Genomic DNA, 24,087 nt, shown 5'->3' with positions numbered 1-24,087 from the left:
TCCCTGGAGGCAGGCAATCAGCTAACACCACCTCACTGCTGGGATGGATCTTGCTCCCAGCCTGGTATCCCACCACCTCTTGCCTGGGAGATGAGCCCAAGCAGATCTTCACTGACATTAAATAGCCTTGCTCTGCTCCCACTCTTTCCATCTCAAGGATATCAATCCCTAGCCTGCCTGTGGCTATCAGACTTCTTTTTCAACATTTCCATATTCATTCTCCAAACTTACTTAGAAAGAGGCACAAAGCTCCAATATGACCAAACCTCCATATGCCCAGTTTTCTGCATCTACTTTTATTATTTTTTTAAAAGATTTTATTTATTTGAGAGAGAGAGAGGGAGAGTGCGGGCATGAGCCAGGGAGAGGGAGAAACGGGCTCTGGGCGAGCAGGGAGCCTGACATGGGGCTCCAACCCAGGACCCTGGAATCATGACCTGAGCTGAAGGCAGAGACTTGACCAACTGAGCCACCCAGGAGCCCCTGTATCTACTTTTAATTTAGAATTTATAGAAACAAGGAATAGAGGATGGTTGATTATATGGGAGGGTGTAAGACTCACTGGGTTCCACAAGTAGAGAGGAGAACGACTTTTCAGGTGGAAGGAGGCTAATCAGCCAGTGGAGGCCTAAAACCATTGGCTAGTCTGGTATAGCTGGAGAGGAGATGAATTGGAAACTGGGGCGAGGTAAAGTGGCAACAACTACAAACACCAAAGCCAGTCCCAGTGGATGTGAACTTATACTGGGAGACACTGGGGAGTCACTGAACTTGTTTTGAAAGAGGAAAGTGGTTTGTTAAATTTATGTTTTAAATCTTTTTGGTAGTTGTGCAAGGGTGAATTCATTTTTAAAAGTAGATTTTTTTAATAATAGTTTTGGGTTCACAGAAAAATTAAGCATGTAATACAGAGAATGCTTCCCTCCCCTTCCCATAGTTTATGATTATTGTCTTGAATTAGTGTGGTATATTTGCCACAGTCAATGAACCAATATGATGTATTAACTAAAGTCCATAGTTTACATTAGGCTTCACTCTTTGTCTTGTACACGTCTATGGGTTTTGACAAATGTATAACATCATGTACCCACAATTATGGTATCAGACAGAATCGTTTCATCCCCCTAAAAATTCCCCTGCACTTCACCTATTCATTATTCCCCTCTTGCTCCCTGTAAGCCCTTGGCAACCACTAACTGCTACAGTGTTGCTTTCCTGAACATCATATGGTATATGGACTTTTCAAACTGGCTCCATTCCCTTAGCAATATGTATTTAAGGTTCTTCTATGTCTTTTTGTGGCTTAATAGGTCATTTCTTTCAGTAAGCCTTTTTTTCCCCCAAAGATTTTATTTGTTAGAGAGAGAGAGAGAGAGAGAAAGAGAGAGAGAGCACAAGCAAGGGAATAGCAGGCAGAGGGAGAAGCAGGCTCCCTGCTGACCAAGGAGTCCCAGGACCCTGGGACCATGACTGGAGCAGCAGGCAGACACTTAACCAGCTGAGCCACCCAGGCACCCTCAGTAGCCTTTAAAAAATCTTTTCCTTCAATAAATAATTGCTGGAATTCTGTATTAGTACTGCCTGATAGAAATATAATCAATGTCACAAACTTGCTTTTTCTAGTAGCCACTTTATAAAAGGCAAAAAAGAAACAAAATTAATTTTAATAACATATTCTACTTAATATATTCAAAATATTATCATTTTGACATTTAATCGGTGTAAAAATTATTGAGATACTTTTATTTACTTATTTTTTTTACTAAGCCTTTTAGTACGAGTCAGTGTGTACTTTATATTTTCAGCACATCTGCACTTGGGCTGGCCACATTTCGAAACAGCACCCTGTGAACACACAAAGAAGCAGGACAGAGCAGTACTGTGCTGGGTGCTGAGGATATAGTAGGGGACAAAGTGGACAAGGTCTTAGTCCTTACATAGTTGACAGCCTAGTATGGGAAACCCGTAACAAAAAAAGTAAACAAATCATTTTGGAGAGTGATGTGTTAGTCTGTGGTATTATGGACTGGGAAGCTGAGTTAGTTTGCCTGAGTAGCCAGGAAAGCTTTTCTGGGGCTGAGAACCAAAGGAGGAGGCATTAACCATCAATTATCTATTGCCACAATAATGCAGTATAACAAACCACTCCAAAATGCAGAGGCTTAACATAATCACTATTTCTTATTCTCATGAGTCTCAAGTCATCTGGGCAGTTGGTCTGGCCCCAGGTGGGCTCACACATGCATCTGTGGGCACCTGCAGGTCAGGTAAGTGGCTATGCTAACCCTGGCTTGGCTTACATGTTTGGGGTCTGCTGGCTGTCGACTGGTGTAGGATGACCTCAGCTCTTTTCCATGTGGCTTCTCATCCTTCAGCAGGCTAGCCCAGGCCTGTTCTCCTGGTAGAGGCAGAGATCCAAGAGAGAATGTGGAAGCGTTCAAGTTAAGACTCAAGCTCAGAACTGTATCACTTCTGCCTTTGGGCCTGTTCTTTGGGCCAATCCAAGTGACAAGGCCAGCCCAGATTCTGCGAGGAGCTGCAAAGTCACATTATGAAAGGTGTGCATACAGGGAGGGATGGAAAATTCAGGCGATTTTGGTGATTGATCTATATTACTTAAAGAGCTTTCAATTCCTCCAGGAAGTTACAAAAAAATTCTAAATTTCTATGTATCCAATAAAATACCCTGAAAATATAAAAATGAAAATGGAACGACAGGAAGAAATTGACACAACTACTCTTAAAGTGGGAGGTTTCAGCATACCTTTTGGTATTATTGATAGGTCAAGCACACACAAAAAACTAGTGAAGGTCTAGAAGAGTTGAACACATTTCGGAGGTATTCAGTCAACAGATACTTACAACAGACTTTCTGTGTGTGAGGCCCTATTCTAGGTGCGCTGGGCATCTGGCAGTGAACAAGTCAATAGTCCCTGTCCTCGTAGAGTTTATACTCTAGTGGAAGGAAAAAAAATTATAAACAAATAGGTAAAACAAACATGAAGACTACCATGAAGAAAAGCAAAAGGGAAAGGAGATATGGAGTGCTTGGCTGGCAGGGTGAGGGATTTAACTAAAATAGCACAAAGTAGGCACTACTGAGGAGATACCTGAGTGGAAGCCTAAGAGGTGAGTGAATGAGTCAGGTGCTTATCTTCAGGACTAGTGGAGGGAACAGAGAGGCCCTAAGGCAGGAGCCGGTTTGACAGGTTCTAGCAGTAGATGGAGGCAGGCTTGGTAAGATGAGAAGGGATAGGAGTATCAAGGACCCAATCACCCATGCCTTTATGAGCCACAAGATGGATTTTGGATTTTACTATTGGTGATGAGAAGCCCCAGGAGGGTTTTTGCTGGGGGGAGGAAGGATATCGTAGACCATAAGGGGTGAGGACCCCAGGGGAGGAGATGGCTGTTTGGAGATGAGGGTCAAGTAGCCAGACTTTTAGGGGTTGCTGGGTACAAATCCTTGTCAGGCAACATGTCCCCAGGGAATTCTCCTTGCTTTGCCTTTCAACTACCTAGACAGCAGTTCATTCCCCAAAGGATGTCACCATTTCCCAAGAACATATTCCAATTATGCTGGAAAACAAGGTAATTGTGATTACAGTAGTATTCATCTTCTCAAGTCTCAGAATGAAAACCTATCCAAAGCAAGAACAAAAGGGAACTCCAGAAAGCACTCCTCTCCCCCTTGGGAAAACCCAGTCAACTATTTATGGAGCTACAGGTTATGCAAAACTATTGTCAGTTTCAAGTCACTTTCAAGATACACTCTTACATGAAAGAAGGAAGTAAGTGGGGAGCATTTACACAAGTATTTGTTGAACACCTACTAGGTGCTACACACTCTTCCATGTGCTAAAGATTTAGCAGGAGACAATGATCCCTCCCCTCCTATGTAAGATAAATATATAACATAAACATAAAAATATGTGATATATTAGATGACATAAATGTCCTGAAGAAAAATAAAGTAGAAATAATGAGCATTTTGGGACTGGGGCATTACAATTTATTTATTTATTTATTTAAAGACTTTTATTTATTTGAGAGAGCACAAGCAGGGAGAGCGGCAGGTAGACGGAGAAGCAGGCTCCCTGCTGAGCAGAGAGCCTGACACAGGGGCTCAATCCTAGGACCCCAGGATCAGGACCGAAGCCAAAGGCAGACTTAGCCACCCACCCAGGAGCCCTAGGTATTACAATAAAATAAAATAGATGGTGGGGGTGTGGGTTGGAATAGGGTAATTGAAAAGATAGAAGGGTTGGGGAGTGTCAGGGAGGTAAGGGCAGGGCCTGGCCCTCGTCTTGTGGGGCACTGTAACACAACCACTACAACGGGCAAGTGTACAATTTATAATTTTATTCCCCATCCTCAGGCAACGAAAAATTTCCTGTAAGCAATGTGGTAATTTCTGACTTCTAGTTCTCTGAATTCTGCAAATTGGGATACATTTTATTACCCATTATCAGAAAAAGATTACACAGCTCTATTGAGCAACTCCAGTTCTGAGAATTCCCATGCCTGGGTAGAAAAAACACCCAACAATGGCAGAACAGATTCTTCCCTTAGTTTTCTTTTGTTTTCTTAAAGATTTTATTTATTTATTTGCCAGACAGAGAGAGAGACAACGCAAGAGAGAGCACAAGCAGGGGGAGAGGCAGGAAGAGGGAGACGAAGGCTTTTTGCTGAGCAAGGAGACCGACGCGGGGACTCAATCCCAGGACTCTGGGATCATGACCTGAGCTGAAGGCAGACGCTTAACCGACTGAGCCACCCAGGCATCCCTTCTATTAGTTTTCTTTGCAGGATTTTCTTTTTTCAGCTGAAGCAAAGTATTAGTCCACCAGAGTGGAGCTGCCTGAAGGCCCAGTCTGAACTTCCTCCAGGAGGGGCCCTGGAACAGGCAGTCTTCAGTGTGAGGCACAGGAGAGCAGAGAGCCCTAGCACAGCTCTGATCGGGATTAATACACTAAGCTTCCACACTAAACACACACACGCACTATTTTCTACTTTTCAAATCATGTATCATTTTCTACTAAATTCAAGAGTGTCTATAAGTAATAATGGGTGTCCAATGTTTAAGAAAATGTTTGATTTCCTCATTAGTTACCATACCTTGAGCAAATGCCAACCTCTAAATTTCCTCACCTGTAAAACCAGGATAACAAGCAGGGATGCAAATGAAGAGCCTGGAATCATACCTGATGCCTAATAGGTTCTTAACGTCCTCTCCTTCCCTTCCCCCATCTTAACAAAAAAGATTAAAGTTTAGGTATACCTATAGGTATCCTTTAAAAAATAGAGCTTGTCAACCTTTAATGTGTGGACCAGTTACCTGGGGAATCCTGTTAAAAGTGCAGATTCTGATTCAGTGGAGTTGGGGCCAGGGATTCTATATTCCCAACAAGCTTTCAGATTATGCCATGCTGCTGACCTGGGATCACTCTTTGAGTAGCAAGAATTTGACACTACGCGAATTCCAATAACACAGCTACTGCACAAAAAGCCCCTAAACGGGTTCCGTGCATTGTCTCTTTCTATAAAAAATTAACTCTTCTACTTAAGCCTCATGTGGAGTCATGGGACCCAGGAGAGTAACCAGGCCAGGTCATAAAGAATACATCATTTGGTCCACGAGGGTTCACAGCACCACTTCTGCAGGAAGATCTGGCAATTGTCTCTCCACCACTTTTGGCTTTTTGATCTTAGCCTTTGCCTCTGATGATAATTACCCCTTAATTAGCACCCACCACTCTGTCATCTAAATAATTATAGTAAGTGCAGCTTGCACCTCTGCTGGCAATCTCTAAACGAACTGATAAAATAAGATTCTAGGCTGATTTTTTAAAAAAGACAAAACTGACCCAAATACAAGTCATGCACATACTGCCCACAGTGGAACACACAGACCTGTTATAACTTCTGGTCACAGAAGCTATCAAAAGTTGATTTATTTTGAAACCATCAAGAGGAAGTATTGCTGTGATATCTGGGAAATTGTAAAAGTCAAAATATAAATTTTGCAAGCAGTAGTGCAAAAATAAAACAATTCTAAAATTCACCTTAAATTCCTATTGGGAAGGGCTGCAGGATCTCTGAACTATTTTTTCTTTATTTGAAGTTTCCTGAATATATTGGAGGAATCTGGTAACTTCTGGGGGCAGTCAAAGCAAATTATCCTTTTGTGGAAGAAGGGGCGGGGTTTTCACTAGAAGCAATTAGTTTTCTAATTTCCCAGGTGTATCTCCATTAACCACCCACCGAACAGCAGGGCTGTCCAAGTCGGATGAATCACGCACCTCTCTTAGCACGAACTGATTATGCTACTTTTTAGAACGCTGTTTTTCCCACTGCAGCTTTTTAAAAAGACAGAAACCCCCCAAATTTCCAACTTTCTGAATAGGTAATACATTGATCTGAAAAAAGAACCCCAATAGCACAAAGGAGTGTACAGTATAAAATAACACTTTTCTCTCTTCACCTCCCACCTCCCTGTCCTCCCCAGAGGCAACCACTGGTTCATTTCTCTAAACTTTTCATTATGGAAAATTTCAGAAACATTAGAGACTGGAATAATGAGCCTTGTGTACGCATCACGCAACAATGGAAAAACACCCCGCTGGTTTGTTTTATCTCCCTCGCCAGGTATCTGTAGGAGTTATTTCCAAGTAAATCCCAGACTCGAAATCATTTTACCCGTCAAAACTTTAGTCTTTTTTTCTTCTTTTTTTAGTTCTTACATAACCAACAAGGTTAACGATAATTCCTTAATACCATCCAGGATTCTCGGGGTCACTTTTAACGGGTGCGGGACAGACCCGACAACTACGAACGTTAAGAGCCGAGGGGTCGGAGGGGGAGCATTTAGGAGCTGGACTCTACATCACTCTCGGCGTTAGGCGCCCAGCGCTCCGGGCTTCCCAGTTCCCGCAGTCGTTACCTGCGCCGGACCAGCACCCGCCAGCCGGGTTGAAGGCGGTCCCGAGCCGCGAGCTCCCCGCCTCCCCGCTCCCGGGGCCACGGCCCCAGCAGGCCTGGAGCAGCTGCACAACCCACCGTCCCTAGACACCGGTGGGTCCCTGGGGGGGAAACGATTGACACAGCTGCCTGCACTGCGCCCCCGGCGCTCCCCCGCGGCACCTGCGTCTCCCGGCGGGGCGGGGAGCTGGAATTAGCTCCTGGCCCGGGCGGGTCAGGCCCGCCACGACCGCTCCTCCCGCCGCCCGCTCCCGCGCCCCACTCGGAGCATAGCGACCTCGCGGACCCGGACTACAACTCCCGTCGGGCGCCGCGGCCGGGCCAATGGCGGGCGCCGGAGCATGCGGGGAGCGGCGCCTGCGCGGCAGTTTGAGTAAGCGGCCGCGCGATTGGCTGCAGGGTCGGACGGCCGCGCGGTGCCTGTGGGAAGCGGAGTGACGGAGCGAGCGGCTGTTGGAGGAAGGAGGTGGGGGCCGGGAGCGCAAATGGCGTTGAGATGGTTCAGGGCCCTGTTCAAACTCCAGCGCTGATCATTCACCGGCGGAAGCGGCGGCGCAGGAGGCGGCGGCGGCCTAGCGGGGGCACGTAGCGGGCTCCGGTACCGGCTCCGGCGGCTGCGTCCAGGGAGGCCTAGGCCCGGGCCCGGCCGGCGGTGCTCAAGGCGGGGAGGGAAGTTGCGGTGCCGCCGCTCCTCCCCCCTCCTCCACCCGGGTTTCCTATTTACCCAGAGCGGAGTCGCGGGTTCTGACGGTGGCGGAGCCTCTTGCCTCTCTTCGCGCACAAGCCGGCCCTGTTCTCCCGCGCGGGGCTCCCGCGCTAGTCCGTGGGCCGTTGGGAGTAGGAGAGGCGGAGGCGGCCCGAGGCCAAAGCACCCGCCAGGCGCCGAGGGTAAGTGAGGTCTCGGGCGGCTGCTTAGGCCCGGAGCGAGTCAGGGAGGGTGGGGGAGGCAGGGGTCTGGAAGTCTCGCTGTCTCTCCCACACAGCCTCTGAGGAAGTTGGGCAGGGAACGACCTGAAGAACTCTCTTTTCCCTCTTTTATTTTTCCTCTTTCTGAGTTCCTTCCGGGCGGCTGCTGATTTACTTCCCTCCCCAAGCACGGTCAAGTGCGTTGATTTAAGCCCTGAGTCCTTCGCCGTCTTTCCTCCGCCCCTGGCCGCCACCGAGGCCTTACACTGCCCTGGGGATTCATTGGCAGAGGCTTCCGGGGCGTCGGAAGCTACATCCCGTTCCTGGCGGTGGGGGTGGGGAGGAGAAAAGTTGCGTGAGCTTCCAGCCGGAGGGGGCCGCCTCTCCCGCTACCTCCGGGTGCACTGACCGCCCCCAGGTGAGGATTTTTGGGTGGTTAGCTTCTTCCGGCTTTCACTCCTTAGTGGAAACCTTTAAGCCCTTGGGGATCCTAAAGACGCTGCGCTTGGTTGAGGGTTGACTGTGAGGACTTTTTATCTCAGCGCACTTTCCTGAAAATTCGACCTGGCTTTGGGCAGAAGCAAGGGCCCAACGACCGAAAAAGACTTAGTTGTGAATCATTCTTTCCTTTTTCATTAGGAAAGTCTTTGGAGTTTGAAACCCGAGCAAGACAGCCTGTGTACTTGAGATACACTTAAAATATAATGTCAACTGTGTCTGCACACTTATTTGAATTTCCACGTACATTACACCCTGGGCTTAGATAATGCCATCACGATTGTCTGTCTAGTGACTTTTCCAAAAAGACATGGAGAACTTTAAAGGAAATCAAATGTAGGGGATATTATATAATGAGCACCTATGTTTAATACACAATCGTTCAGATTCAACAGTTATTTATTCTTTTTTTTTTTTAAAGATTTTTAAATTTCTTTATTCAACAGAGATAGAGACAGCCAGCGAGAGAGGGAACACAAGCAGGGGGAATGGGAGAGGAAGAAGCAGGCTCCTAGAGGAAGAGCCTGATGTGGGGCTCGATCCCATAACGCCAGGATCACGCCCTGAGCCGAAGGCAGACGCTTAACCGCTGTGCCACCCAGGCGCCCCGACAGTTATTTATTCTTAACCGAGTTTCCCGGTCTACACACTTTCCGTACCACACCCTTTAAAGCTAGAGTATTGCTGATGTTATTTCATTAGTATTTTAGTATATATTTGTAAAAGATAAGGACTCTTAAAAACATAAGCATGATTTTCTTATCGCTTAATATAGTTAACTCCTTCATATGAAGTGTTTGCCAACTTTAACTTGCAACAGTGAATGCTTTGTGGTTCCAAGACCATTTTCCTCCAGGACGCAAAGGAGCTCAAGTCTAGATTTTTGGTTCGGCCTTTAGTCGACATTTTTAGGTGATTACTACCGTGTAATTGTATACAAAATGTTCCAGCTTTGTTGGTGTATATGTAAATGTAGGTCTGTACATCAGGGGTTTACGTTCTTGGAGGAATGAAATGATTTTATTTTGTTGTTCTTACAGTTGCCAAATACACTTAGTTTTGTTTAGGCTGTATGTAACAGGAAAGATAAAGATTCTTTAGTGTAAATCTACAGTAGACTGGGAAGTAGATCTCAGGAAAAGGTTTTGTGTCATGTTGAAAGGTCTTCTTGCTGTTTTCTCTTAATGGAGATCTGTGTGATGACCAAATAGTTGCTTTGTCAAATTAGAATTGGTTTCTAACCAAACATGAGAGAGGAAAATCCTCCATAAAACTTAAGTTTATAGTCATAATAAGTTGCAAGAATTTAAGTTAAAGAAAAATGTGTTTGAGGTATAGACCAAAATGAATTCAAAAGTAGAAGTCAAATGTCATTACAGTTATATTTTAAATTTCAAGGTATGAAGATTTTCTTTTCAAAAACCTAGACAATTGTTCTTATTTTCTAGGTGTATTTAATATATTGATATTTAAACTTTAGAAGGTTGAAGTGTAGAAAATGGATAAGAATTGATAGTGTTTAAAAAGGACGGTAACTTGCTTTAAAAACGTTTTACTTTTGATTTACTATCCTGAATTTTGTCATAGTATTTATTACGTAGACACGTCAGATGAGTACATTTATCTTTTATAAAGCAAAGAGGAAAATAAAGTTATATGTTTCTGTTGCTTCGTTTAATAATCAACAGGCCAGTCTAATATGGCTTCAGAAAACATAACTCAGCAAATGAGCACAGCACTATAGGGACAAGGAAGATACAAAAGTATGGTTTCTTGTGCATAGGGAGATGACCAACTAGGGAATATTTTTTAGGTCACAGTTCAAACTACATTAGACCAAGGATCAGAAGCTTTAAGATTGTTTTAAAAGCTGTAGGTTCTAATACATGAGAAAATATTACTATTTTTCTGAGTTTTCCCCCTTTTTTCCCTTCATTTGAATATTCTGAAGTTTCAAAGACCTCATTTAGTCAGTTGATTATTTCTGAGATCCTGAAAAAAATTAACATTTCATGTTTAAGATTTTATATTAGGAGTAATAACTATTCAGATTATTTTTTTTAAGGTAACAGTGATATTGATAAGAATAGTGCATAGATTCATTCGAAACTTAAAAAAATTGATGTTCCGCTCTTAAGTTGGTTTTGGGAATAAGTTGGTTAGTCATTATACTTGCTTACTTTGTAAGTAGCTTGTGAATATGTACTCACTGAAATAAGGAAATTGAGGTCTGGCAATCTGTAGAATAAAAAATGAGCCCCTTTCTTTATACGCCCTCCCCATATTTATTTAACCATTTTTAAAGGTTGGTATCTTGAATGTTGAAAAGCCCCATGGGGAGAATCCCTGGTTTGTGTTTTTATATTCAGTGTTAACATTTGTTAAGTATTTGGTGATTATATATATTCTTACATTTTTTTTTTCCACAGAGAATATGAAACAGGTGTCAAAATGACATCCAGATTTGGGAAAACATACAGTAGGAAAGGAGGAAATGGCAGTTCAAAATTTGATGAAGTCTTTTCCAACAAACGGACCACCCTTAGCACAAAATGGGGAGAGACCACATTTATGGCTAAATTAGGGCAGAAAAGGCCCAATTTTAAACCGGATATCCAAGAAATTCCGAAGAAACCTAAAGTGGAAGAAGAAAATACTGGAGATCCTTTTGGATTTGATAGTGATGATGAGTCTCTACCAGTTTCTTCAAAGAATTTAGCCCAGGGTAAGGGTTCCTCTTACTCAGATTCTAGTGAAGCTGCTCAGCTGGAAGAGGTCACTTCTGTACTTGAAGCTAATAGCAAAATTAGTCATGCAGTGGGTGAAGACAGTGTTGTGTCTGATAAATGCTTACATTTGGAAGAAACTTTGGTTGGGAAAGAAAAGAGCACAAACCGAATCTTAGAAGATGATGCAAGCAAAAGTAGCTGTGCTAAATTAACGACTTCAGGTAAGTTTTCAGTTTCTTTATTCTGAGCCAGAAGAGCTTTGTGTAAGCCATTTGGTTAAATGCTTTGAATTCTAAAATACCATGCTTCTTGGGTTTTCTTTCTGCATTTGTGATTAACAGGGACTGTAGATAATTTTGTAAAAGAGACTTAAGAACTTTAAAGAAACCAATTGGGGCTTGAAATTTTACTTAAGCAACTTGGATATTAATGTTTCCAGGCTGTTACTCATGGTACATTTTGGGAACAGTTTTTCTTACATCCCTAACTCCATTTACAGCAAGAAACATCTCTTTTTGTTGTATTAGGATGACACAGTATCTCATTTCTGTTACTGTGGAGGATTTGTATTGTTACTGATAATGGAAATGAGACCAGCATTTACAATGAGGATTAAGTTTAGGAGTGTTAGGCTTTCCTTCAAAACTAGTTTAGAAAGATTAAGGAGGTATTGTGAAAACATTGAAGATTGAATTTCATCGCAGTTTGAGATTCGTTTGCAGTCTGGTGCTGGTAGCAGCTTGTATTAATAGATTTTAATCCACAAAACCACGTGTATTTTTAAACTGCTAATTTGTAAATCTGGCATCTAGTGTTCATTCAAAAAAAAAACAAAACACCAATATATTTTGTCTTTTTTACCCCTGGTCCTTTTGTAAAAGATTTGAGACTTACAGTAAATGGTAAAAGTGCAATTAATTAAATAAAAGACCAAAGAACAGAGATTGGAGGTAGCAGGAGAGATAGCATGCTTGCTTTATTAGCAGGAGGACAAAGATGGCACTGTAGTTGAAAACAGACCTTAGATTTTGACTTCCTGGCAAAGTTTGGTGATAGAAAAGATTGTATAGGTCTCATATTTTGAAAGAAAGTAAAGACAAAAAACTTTCCTAGTACTGAATTCTTAAGAGAAGTTTGTCCTTGAGGCTTAATAATATCAAGTGCCTTAAACAGTATAATAAAAGACTTTGCCTTGCATAGTTTTACTAAAAATGCTGAACATTTTTCACTCTCACCCTTGGATGAGAGGATGGAGCCAGCTGTTACTGTCGTTCGCTTGATTCTCCCGGTTAATTCTGACTTGGCTGTCCTTATGCTTTGGCCACATTTTCTCCTGAAGCATTGTTCAAAACTTAAGGTTAGGATAAACTTTCATTAAACAAACAGCTTAAAAACTGTTTCCCAGGTCAGCTCCTAAAAACATATTATAATCATAGGACTGTTGAACCAAAATAAACTAACTCAGGTCTTCTTACTTTATAAATGAGGCTCAAAGAGGTCAGGTGACTATCCAGGGTTGGCTAGTGGCACAAATGGAATGAAATTCATTTAACGATTTTTAACATGTTGAGCACATCCTGTGTACCCTCCACTGTGATAGGCTGTGGGAGTGCTGTTCCACTTCAGTTATCCTGTGTTCTTACTGCTGTGTCTTGGCCTCTGATAGTTAATCCACAGTGTGGGGCACATAGCTTGGGAGGAAGGAAGATGAGGCTGAGGAAGTGGTGAAACTGGTCAAGGAAGGCAGACGTAGCTTCCCCAAGTGCTGTCTTTTTGAGAACAGGGCATCACTGGCAGGCATAGGGTAATAGCAGGATGAATGTTTAGGTAGAGGGACAGTATGAACTTAGAAATTAAATATACATAGACAGCAGTTGCTTATATGGTTCTGCTGATGTTACATCTGTATCTGTGCACGCCGCCATATGAAGTTAGGTGGGAATTGGAAACAGTTTTCTGTAGAAATGAGATATTAGCTTCCCAGTCTGAGATAGCTAAATCGTAGTTCTGCTGATACTGTGGACTGACTGGGAACCCAAACTCCATTATGTATTTGTGAGGAGAAAATGTGTACTAGAGTACAGATAAATAGATGTTTAAGAACATCTTGTTCCTCTTCCTCCTTCACGAGGTATCCTTAGTGGAAAGGGCTGGGGCAGCGCTATGGATATTTTTTTTTCTCTTTTCCCTTGACCACCCAGAGCTGCAGCAACCCTGGCACCCCCCTGTAGGATAAGAAGGGGACTTTGAAGGAATGCTTTTAGTTCTCATGGTAGTCTTATTCTAAGTTCTTAAAAACCATTTATAGGTTTGTATGTTTATAAGTTGATTATAGTTTTGGAAATACTTGTGTATGTTATCACCTTCCTTTTCTTTGCCCCTACCCTCTAACATTTGGGCATTTCCCTGTTTCCCGACTGTCTTGCATTTTGTCTGTCAGATTGTCATTGCCTTTACTGTCATTGAGCAGTGACAATGACAACTAAAACCAGGCATTTTAGTTGTAGTTTAGAAACCCAAACTTAAATTTTTGATAAAGGGGGTCTTTATAAATCAAAAGTGGTTCCTAACCTTTTTTGAATTAAACATCTTTTGAGAATGATAAAATTTTGGTCTCAAGATAAAACTATACATGTAATGTCTCAGAACTCCCTTGCAGGTCATTTTTACATGCTTTATTCAAGAGCCTTTGAGAAATTTTATGGTAAAGTTTGTTAAACAGAGTGCACTAGCTAAATGCCATAATATCCTTCCAGTGGAATTCAGACCATTTTCACTGTAGAATTATATCACATCAGTGAAAAGGGCTTATCCAGTTCAAATTTACTGTATCATTTCTCCTGGCATTAAGTTTAAGGTGCATTTCTTTCTCTATAGGGGAATATGTGGGGATTTTTTAGCTACTATTAAAATTCTTTCATATATTTATTACAGTATTGTATACCAGGTAGTACTTTTAAAATCTGTGGCTTATTTGTAGAGGAAATGCAGAATGAGGTCATGATAAAATGTATTATTGTTGCCATTTTCCAATTTGATGTTTGATGGGAAAGAGAACTGGAAGCAAGATTACAAACTGTGAATGAGAACTGCAAGGAAGGGCTGAGTCGCTAAAATGTCCTGACTTTTTGATTTAAAAAACAAAAAACTTAGGGGTACCTGGTTGGCTGAGTTGATTAAGTGGTTAAGCGTCTGCCTTTGGCTCAGGTCATGACCTCAGGGTCCTGGGATTGAGCCTCTTTGGGGAGTCTGCTGCTTCTTCCTCTGTGCTCAGGCACACAGGCCTCCCCCCGCTCCCCACCGCAATCTCTCAGATCTTGTTTCATTTGTCTGCACTCTCTCTACTTCCCATCCTCTACTCCCTGGATTATTTTAAAGATTTATATATTTATTTGGGGAGGGGGAGGGAGAGAGTGTGTGCGTGGTGAGAGGGAGAGAAGCAGATTCCCTGCTGAGCAAGGAGCCAGATGTAGGACTTGGGGATTGATCTCCTGACCCTGAGATCATAGCTGACTACTGAGCCACCCAGGCATCCCTCCCTAGATTATTTTAATGCAGATTCAGGACTTGTATTTTATCTGCAAATACTTAAGTTGCAATTGCTGTTAAAGTCAGTTCTCAAACAGGTGTGCCACTTGAGAAATGGCTCTTAGCAGGACCTAAAGGTTTACCCTTGTAAGAGGTCTTGGAATATTCTTTAAGTGTAGAATCCAGGGGTGTGTGCATTAGGGGCAAGAGAAGGTTTCTCTTGTCTTTTGGATGAGGCTACTTCCATTTTCCATCTTTGTGCTTTCTGCTACAGGTTTTTAATCTGGACTCTAGAATAAAGTATGCAAAGACTTATATTTCTGCTTGGCACACTTTCCTTGCCGCCAGCTGGGATTCAGTCTACACATCCTGCCAAATATTGAGATAACTACTGCATAGGCTCTTAATTTGCATGACTGGTTTTGTAGCCGGTACAAGTTTTCCATTTGCTTAAAGCTGAACTGAGCGTTTGTGTGTTAGAGGGATGTTATTGTCTGAAATTAAGAACTTTGATTTGGAACTGAAGATGATTTTTAGAAAGGGATGCATTGTTCTATTCCTGAAAGCTTAGCGTAGGCCAGGAACTTGTGAGGTGAGATGAGATTTTCATTTGCTTATTGGATAAAGTGTAGGTGATTAATGAGGATTATTAAAGAATTCTGAAAGTGTTGTATCACCAGGAGTTCCTAGCTTTCATTTAGGTATTGAATGTATTTGTTTAGAATATATTTAAGTCTTACCTAAAATTCATTTAAGAGTAGGAGATAAGAGACCTACTATTTATTTAGCTCCTGCTTTATTTTGAGCCCTTTGTATATCAGTTGAGTCTTCATCACAACTGTGTAAGCCAGGCTTTATTTCCATTTTATAGAGAGTAAAGCACAGTTCAGTGAATAATTTGAATTACCAGTAGAAGATCTGAAAAACTTCCAAAGTGTTCGTTTCATGAATGGACATAATTTTATCATATTTAAAGACTTAATATATAAAATAACATGTCCCTGGGGTGCCTGGGTGGCTCAGTCAGTTAAGTGACTCTTGATTTTGGCTTAGAGCAAGCCCCACATCAGGGTCCTTGCACAGTGGGGAGTCTGCTGGAGATTCTCTCTCTCCCTCTCCCCCCAACTTGCGTGCTTTCTTTCTCTCTCTCTCTCAAATAAATAAATAAATCTTTAAAAAAATTAACAATGTCACTGTATAATCAGTTTTATCTTGATGTTGGAAATAACTGATGGGAACATATTATGGATTCCCTCTTGTCGCTATTTAAATAATTTTCGTTTTAGTAAGAATTATGGTCCAAGTAGTTATAATACTTAGTGAATAAAACTGACCTTATTTTTATAAGTAGTATCTTCTATTTTTATTTTTTGTGTTATATACAAATGGAAATTCAATATGCAAATTCTGAAAGACACTGTAATTTTGTTTTGTTCTAAAGTAGAACTTTATTTCATTTATTTTTTTCTAGTAATCTCTATACCCAACATGGGGCTTGAACTCACAACCCTAAAATTAAGAGTTGCATGCTCTTCCATCTGAGCCAACTTTAAGTTCTTGTAAAATATTTTCTTAGGCAAAGAAGGATTATTTTCAAGGTCTGAGCAATAACAAAAGTGCAGTTGACCACTAACAAGTTTCTTCTTGGATCCAAGTTGAATACCAGCCATGGGAGGATAGTATATAGAAACTGTAAGCATAGTCTCTGCCATCTAGGAATGGAGCCGTTGATTTCTGCTGGTAATAATAAAGAGCTGCTTTTAAAACAGTGACAACAGATTTGTATAATACTTGATACTTTTCAGAGATTTTCCATATGCCATATTTTTAGAATTTAGAGCCAGACGATACATACATTTTTCAGGTCCAGTCTCTGACTTCAGGAAGCAGTCCGCAACTTTTCCAGATCCCTGATGGTGGAGGAGGATGAATTTGTTCATAGGAAGGTCTGGGGAATGCCTGCCTTCCAACCATTCAGCTATTTAAATGCCCCCTGTATGCTGAGTGCTCATTTATGTCAATGAACAAGATCTTGTCTTATTCACATTTTAGTGGGCAAGAGAGTGATTGAATAGAGAATAAGAAGTGTGCTGAAAATTACAGAAAAATAGAAGAGTCTGAGATGCCTGGCTGGCTCAGTCAGAAGAGTATTGTGACTCTTGATCTTGGGGTGCTGAGTTCAAGCCCCATGTTGGGTGTAGAGATTCCTTAAATAAATTTTTATTTTTTATTTTTTTAAAAAGATTTTATTTATTCATTTGAGATAGAGAGCGTGAGCAGGGGGAGAGGCAAAGGGAGAGGAGAAGCAGACTCCCTGCTAAGCAGGGAGCCCGGCACGTGGCGTCATCCCAGGCCCTGGAGATCATGATCTTAGCCAAAGGCAGATGCTCAACCATCTGAGCCACCCAGGTACCCCAATAAATAAACTTTTTAAAAACGAGAAGAAAAATATAGGGTCCTGTGAGATTGTGTAATAGGCTGTTTACCTGGTCTGAGTGAGGAGTAGGGGCAAGGCTAACATTTACTCGGGACCTTCTGCTGTAGTAAGCAAGGATAAAGTGGCAGAGCTTAGTGGCATGGGCAGTGAGGAAGAAGGAGACGTTAAGAATGATTCTCAGGTATTTAATGTGAGCACCTGAGCAAATGGTAGTGTCGTTCATTGAGATAAAGGGACGTTTTGAGGGCAAGTTCATCAGTTTAGGTTTGTGCACATTGGATTTGAGGTATTTGTGAGCGATAGGATATGCTAGTATGGAACTTAGATAAGAAGTCTTGGTTGGAGATAATACATTTGAGATTCAGCATATAAATGTTATTTGAGGGGTGCCTGGGTGGCTTAGTTAAGGGTCTGGCTCTTGGTCTCAGCTCAGGTCTTGATTTCAGGGTTGTGAGTTCGAGCCTCATGTTGGGCTCCATGCTGGGTGTGGAGTCTACTTAAATGAGTGAGTGAGTGAATGAATGAATGAATGCTTGAATAGATAAATATTATTTGAAATTATAGGATTAGATGAAGTCATTGAGGAGATCGATGTAAGAGGAAAAAGCATTGAGCTGTGAAGAACTTAGAATACTTAATTGATAGAAGAGGAAGAAAAACTAGATAAGGAAATAATGATTAAGAGCAGCTAGAGCACCAGTAGGAACATTGCTGTTTTATAGAAGCCAGCAGAAAGGTGTTCATGAAGGATCAACTGAATTGGAATGCTATTGCAAAATCAACAAGAATGGGGACTGCAGAGCTGGCATTGGAGTGTGCAGCTTGGGTTGGAACAGTCTGAGTAGTAGGTACATAGAGTATGGGGGTAACATGAGTGTATACAACTTGTTAAAGATGTTTGAAGGGGAGAAGAGAGCTTCTGAAAAGTTATGAGGTGATGAGGGGTTCTGGAAGGTTTGATTGCATGGGAGAGCCTTGGAGCATAGGCTTCAAAGCACAAGGGGGAGAGTGGTCTTGGGAGAAGGGGTACGCATTTTCTGGACAGGAGGAAAGATGGGTGAGAGAGTGAGCTTACTGAGAGGTGGACGATAAGGTAGTTTATGGAGGAAAACATTTTTACCCCCCATGAATTGATAGAAGAGATATATCTCTGAAGGTGGGAAAGAAGGGCAAGGCAATACAGGGGCTGGAGTGAAGGAACAAAGGGTTCAAACTGATGTTGCAGAAAATGGAAGGAAGGAGCTGGGTAGAGAGAATTTCTGGGCATTAATGAGGCCTTAGTGAAGTTTATATCGTTAGAAACTCATGGTTTCTAACTTGACCTCATTGTGTTAGTGCCCCTCCCCCCACCTTTAGTAGGCCCTGTTAACCAGAACCTACGCAGAAAATAAAATATTGGACAGGAAAATTAGATTATCCTGGATTGTCATTTTTGTCTGACAAGATGTGGCATAAACAGAGAAGAAAGAATTTAGGGTGATTGATAGTGATTGAAATGGGGATAGAAAGTGATTGAAATGATGGACTGTAGAATTTAAAATGTTTAGGAACTGGACAAGGCTGGTGGATAGGACAAAGGAGAGAAGGGAGGTCAGTGTACTGAGAGCCTTACTAAATAGAAGTCAAGAATGGGGCTACAAGGGATGCCTGGGTGGCTCAGGTCCTGATCCTCATGTCCGGGGATTGAGTCCCACATCGGGCTCCTTGCTCAGCAGGGAGCCTGCTTCTCTCTCTGCCTGCTGCTCCCCCTGCTTATTTTCGTAGGTTGTGATTGAGAAGTGGGTTATGTGATTTTAATATTTAAGAGGTGAAGCCTTCTAGGACATGACAGGTTTCTGGATGAAACTGAGAATTGGTGTCTGAGCTAGAATGTAGAAGACTACAGATGGGAGACGATTAAAGAATCATGAGGTCAGGGGGCGCCTGGGTGGCTCAGCAGTTAAGCGTCTGCCTTTGCCTCGGGTCATGATCCCACGGTCCTGGGATTGAGCCCCGCATTGGGCTCCATGCTTGGTGGGAAGTCTGCTTCTCCCTCTCCCACTCCCCTTGCTTGTGTTCCCTCTCTCTCTGTCAAATAAATAAATAAAATCTTTAAAAAAAAAAAAGAATCATTAGGTCAGGAGATTGGGATTTGGTGGAATTCAGCGTGATAGCGAGACTGGCATGAAGGGGTAGGTTATATATCCCTTGTAAAACCCTTACATGAAGAATAAGAGGTTGTTAGATGACAGGTAGGGGGAAGATTAGAGGGTAACTAGCTAAGTGGCACAAGCCTCAAAAGAATGGGCTTTTATAAGAGGGTGGAGTAATAATAGTTTTATAAACAGGCTCTAGAGAGCCAGCATACCAGTGACCCCAGAGCATCCTACTCTCAGATACTTAAAGGGCTGCAGGAGAACAGGCACATGTAGTCAGGATTCAGCTAGGGCACAGAAGCGGTAGAGGGAATGAACCCCCATGTATATATTTGTGAGTGTCCTGATCACCGAAGCCTGCTTGCTTTAGAGTTAAGGGTTTGGGTGGTGGTGGTGCTCAGTTGTTGGATTTTGAGATTGGAATGAAGTACAGATAGCTTTTGAGTATTAAAGTTCAGGAGAAGGTAGATCACAAGATGTGTTTACATTTTGGATCATGACCCAGAGAAACAGATGAGAACCATGGTGGCTTGAGAAGCATGTGGCTTTAGAAGCAGATTTTCCTATAGCAGTTTTCAAACCATAAATACATGTAAAAGATTTATTTAGAGAGGGGGTAAGAGCAAGTGAGCCTGCACACAAGTGCACACAGGGGTAGGGGGGAGGGGGAGGAGGGACAGAGGGAAAGAATCTTCAAGCAGACCCCCTGCTGAGCATGGAGCCTGACTCTCAGGGCTCCATCCCAGGACCCATGAGATCATGACCAGAGCCAAAACCAAGAGCTGGATGCTTAACTGACTGAGCCACCCAGGCACCCCTCCCCATATATTTTTTTAAGTTCCAGTCTTGATTTATCAGTCAAGGTCCTGACTGGAAATAGGGAGCATGCCCCAATTAGGCTAATACCAGGAAAGTATATTTATAAAGGAGTTGTATACAGAGGTGTGGGGAGAATGTTAGGGACAGCACAAAGGATGGTGTTGTAGGGTTGGTTAGCTGCAGTGAAGCTATTATCACCCATTTTCACAGGGACAAGAGATCATCTGAGCCATATAGAGGAAGCCACCTTAAGAGGAGCAGTGTCCTTCTGTTGAGGGGCTTCATAAGCAAAGTGCTGGAGGGGTAACGTATCTGAACCTAAATTGCCTCCTTCCCTCCCTTGTCCTGCTGGGGCTCCTCATGGGTAGAACCCAGTGGAAGAAGTAAGGAAACTTTGATACAGGCCAGCCTCCTGAGAGGGCTGAGATCAGGGTGGAGAGTGGATTTGGAAGGACAGGTGGAAAATACCTGCTGTAATATCTTAAAACTATGAAGTTCTGTGGAAATGTATACAGTTGTGTAATTATTATCAAGATACAGAATATTTTTATTATCTCAAAAGTTCTTTCGTGCTCCGTTTTGGTTAGTCCCTTCCCTCACATCCAACCCCTGGCACCCACTGATCTGTTTTCTGTCTCTGGTTTTTATCTTTTCCAGAATGTTATATACATGGGATCATATATGTAGCCTTATCAGGCTGGCTTCTTTTAATTAGCATAATGCTTTTAAAGAGTATTCCATGTAACAGCAGTTCATTCCTTTTTAATTGCTGAGTAGTATTCTATTATATATGTACTGTAATTCATTCATTAGTTGAAGGTCATTTGGATTGTTTTCAGTTTGGGGCAATTATGAATGAAGCTGCTGTAAACATTCACATTTCAGGTTTTGTTAGACATATGTCCTCATTTCTCTTGGGGAAGTACTTAGGAGTGGGATCGCTGGTCATGAAAACATTGATCTTAAATTTAAATGCTTGCCAAGGGTATAATTTCCTGTAAAGTAATATTTTAAAACTAACATTCAACTTAAATATCAGTGATTTTTTAACCTTTTTATTGTAAAATAAAACGCAGATAAAACCACACAATGTAATGTATAAAAATATTTTTAGTTTAATGAATTATTTATAAGAGCAACACCCTTTTAACCAACACCCACATTAAGAAATAGAATTTTTTTTTTTTTTAATTTATTTATTTGACAGAGATAGAGCGAGAGAGGGAACACAAGCAGGGGGAGTGGGAGAGGAAGAAGCAAGCTCCTGGTGGAGGAGCCTGATGTGGGATCACGCCCTGAGCCAAAGGCAGACGCCCAACCGCTGTGCCACCCAGGCGCCCCAAGAAATAGAATTTTGGCAACCACTCTAGAATCTCTTTTATCTGTCCCTTCCCTCATCCCCAGAATAAGTGCTCTCCTGTCTTTTATCATAGTCCCTTTCTTACTTGCAAGTGCCAAGATTATTTGCTATTCAATTTCATACATTAAAAAAAATAATAATAAAAAAGCAAGTTCTTTTCTAACAGAAGATTTACAATATTCCTTTTTCTTTTTGGATTGTATTTCTATTCCACTTCCCCTTCAGAATTTTATCCTAATGCACATATTTATGCTTAGTCTTTTAATGGTCATCCTTTTCATAATTGTTTGCACAAAAACGTGTGTATCTATTTAAATTTAAACTTCTAAGAATTTTCTGTGATTGTAATGCTTTAAGTATTTAAAAATTCTTCTAGATTATTATGAGCATGATTATTAGTGCATAATTGAGTAAATATGAATGCTGTATGTTTTAAAGGCAAAATTTGGGGCGCCTGGGTGGCACAGCGGTTAAGCGTCTGCCTTCTGCTCAGGGCGTGATCCCGGCGTTATGGGATCGAGCCCCACATCAGGCTCCTCCACTATGAGCCTGCTTCTTCCTCTCCCACTCCCCCTGCTTGTGTTCCCTCTCTCACTGGCTGTCTCTATCTCTGTCAAATAAATAAATAAAATCTTTAAAAAAAAAAAAATAAAGGCAAAATTTATTGGAAACGTACAGCTTAATGATTGGTGGGGCTTTTTCCAATTCATGAGTATGACTATCATTGCTAGGATAACGAAAAGCTTCGGCATCAATCTGTTCTTGTTTTTTAATACATGTAAGTATTGAGAAACCATATTGACAAAAATAAGAATGGGAAGAGTTGTTATAGCAGTTTGTATTTGGAAAGCGGTAATTGGAAACTACCTGACATGCAAAGGATGTTGCCCAGACATTAGAGTTACTCAGGTAGGAAGCACAGAAGCCAGTAATCTGTCACATTATTTCTTTATAGGTTATGCCAGAACTGGAGCAATGTATCATAGTAAGATTAGGGGTGGGTGAGCAATATGCCATTATTCATAATGTGGGAGAATGATTAAATCCCAGGTGGGTTGGCAGATCAGTTTTTGGAGCAGAGTGAAATTGAGGATTTAGAAATGAATTTCCTTAAACCTCAGTTGTGCCTATATATATTTTGAAAGGTTTTAGTGTAACTTCGGGGGTCTGTATATTTAGTTTGAAGAGTTAATTGCCACCTGGAAGATATGACCACTGGTTGAGGAATGACTGGGGTAGGAGTTTCCTGTATCCTGGTGGGCAGAGATGGGCAGCTTGAGCAGGAGCCACAGTAGCAAATAAGCTCCTTGACTTGCTGGTAGGTTGTCACTGTTAACACAGGCTGTGTTGATTGGGGATGCGGGGAGGTTGAGTTGACTTGGACTGCTCTGTGATTTGGACTGTCTGTGTAGTGGGCCCAGCTGAGTATCACTTTTGAAGTAATTTTTGTATTTACTGTCTTTTTTTTTTTAATTTTTATTTTTTTTTACTGTTTTATCCTTTAAAGTAATTTGGTGTTTGATAGGTATGCTTTACAAAATATAAAAATGCCTTAAATTATCAGTTAAAATGCCCTTTTTTTTTTTTTTTAAAGTACCCTGTACCATTCAAATCTTTGAGTAAAATTGATCCCTGAAGATGATGTGCCATATTTTTCTTTGGCTTCTTAGGTGCCTCTGATAAATAGCTACATATTCTTGTTGACAGTGAAAAAAAATCCATTCCCTTCCACAGAAGCAAATGCTGTTGATAATTTCTTATATAGCTTTTCTCAGTCTTCAATATGCACGGCATATAAATCTACGTATTTTTAAACACATACGCACACACAAATGGGAACATGATACATATATATAGCGCATTGTGCCTTAAAAAACTTTTAGGGGAAAATTTTTAAGATGTATGCTTATCAATATTTATAGATCTGCTTGTTCTTTTGTAGCAGTTTCATGGTTTTCCATTGTATGAATGTACCATACTTTAAAACTAGTTCGTTAGGGATATTTTGAGTGTTTCTGGTCCTTCTCTATTACAGATAATTGCTGTGTTGAACATCTCCCTACTTGTGTTTTTGAGCATCATGTCTCAGTAGAGTGGTAAAAGATGTTTGTAGAAGTGGATTGAAAGGATGTATACATTTAAATTTTCAGTTGATGTTGCCAAATTTCCCACTACCAGTGTGGCTTTTTTTTTTTTTCCCCCTCATCCTATCAAACTTTGGACTTGGCCCAGCTGAAAGACTACTGTTTATGTGGGGGGGGGTTAAATTTTTTTCACTTTAGAATAAGTACTTTTTTTTTTAAGATTTTATATTTATTTATTTGACAGAGAGACAGTGAGAGAGGGAACACAAACAGGGGAAGTGGGAGAGGGAGAAGCAGGCTTCCCGCTGAGTAGGGAGCCTGATGCGGGGCTCGATCCCAGGACCCTGGGATCATGACTTGAGCCGAAGGCAGACGTTTCAGTGACTGAGCCACCCAGGCGCCCCTAAGTACATCTTTTTAAAAAATTTAAATTAAAAAAATTTTTATTTGTACATGGTAATGGTTGAAAGCTTCCCAGCTCTTTTCCCCAGTCACCCCAGTTCTCCCTGCAGTGACCATATATTTTTTGTTTAAGTCTTTCTGACATAAACTATATAGTCACATATAGTCAACATATAGTCTACACAAGTAGTTTGTGTGTGTGTGTGTG

General features: G+C 41.6%; 1 protein-coding gene across 2 annotated transcripts in view; it reads left to right on the top strand.

Annotated features, from left to right (window-relative positions):
- The first annotated feature begins 7,730 nt into the window (after positions 1 to 7,730).
- The window catches only part of WAPL (WAPL cohesin release factor), a 76,790-nt gene continuing 60,433 nt past the window's right edge, over positions 7,731 to 24,087 (top strand). For both annotated transcript variants that reach the window (XM_011219944.3, XM_011219943.3), the window contains exons 1-2: positions 7,731 to 7,869; positions 10,815 to 11,335. In XM_011219944.3, coding sequence (XP_011218246.1) covers positions 10,837 to 11,335 — 499 coding nt within the window. In that variant the 5' untranslated portion in view covers positions 7,731 to 7,869; positions 10,815 to 10,836. The remainder of the gene's footprint in view (positions 7,870 to 10,814; positions 11,336 to 24,087) is intronic.

Source organism: Ailuropoda melanoleuca, chromosome 6, assembly GCF_002007445.2.
Source record: "Ailuropoda melanoleuca isolate Jingjing chromosome 6, ASM200744v2, whole genome shotgun sequence".
Taxonomy (NCBI): Eukaryota; Metazoa; Chordata; class Mammalia; order Carnivora; family Ursidae; genus Ailuropoda; species Ailuropoda melanoleuca.
This window is presented reverse-complemented; position numbering and strand designations above follow the sequence as displayed.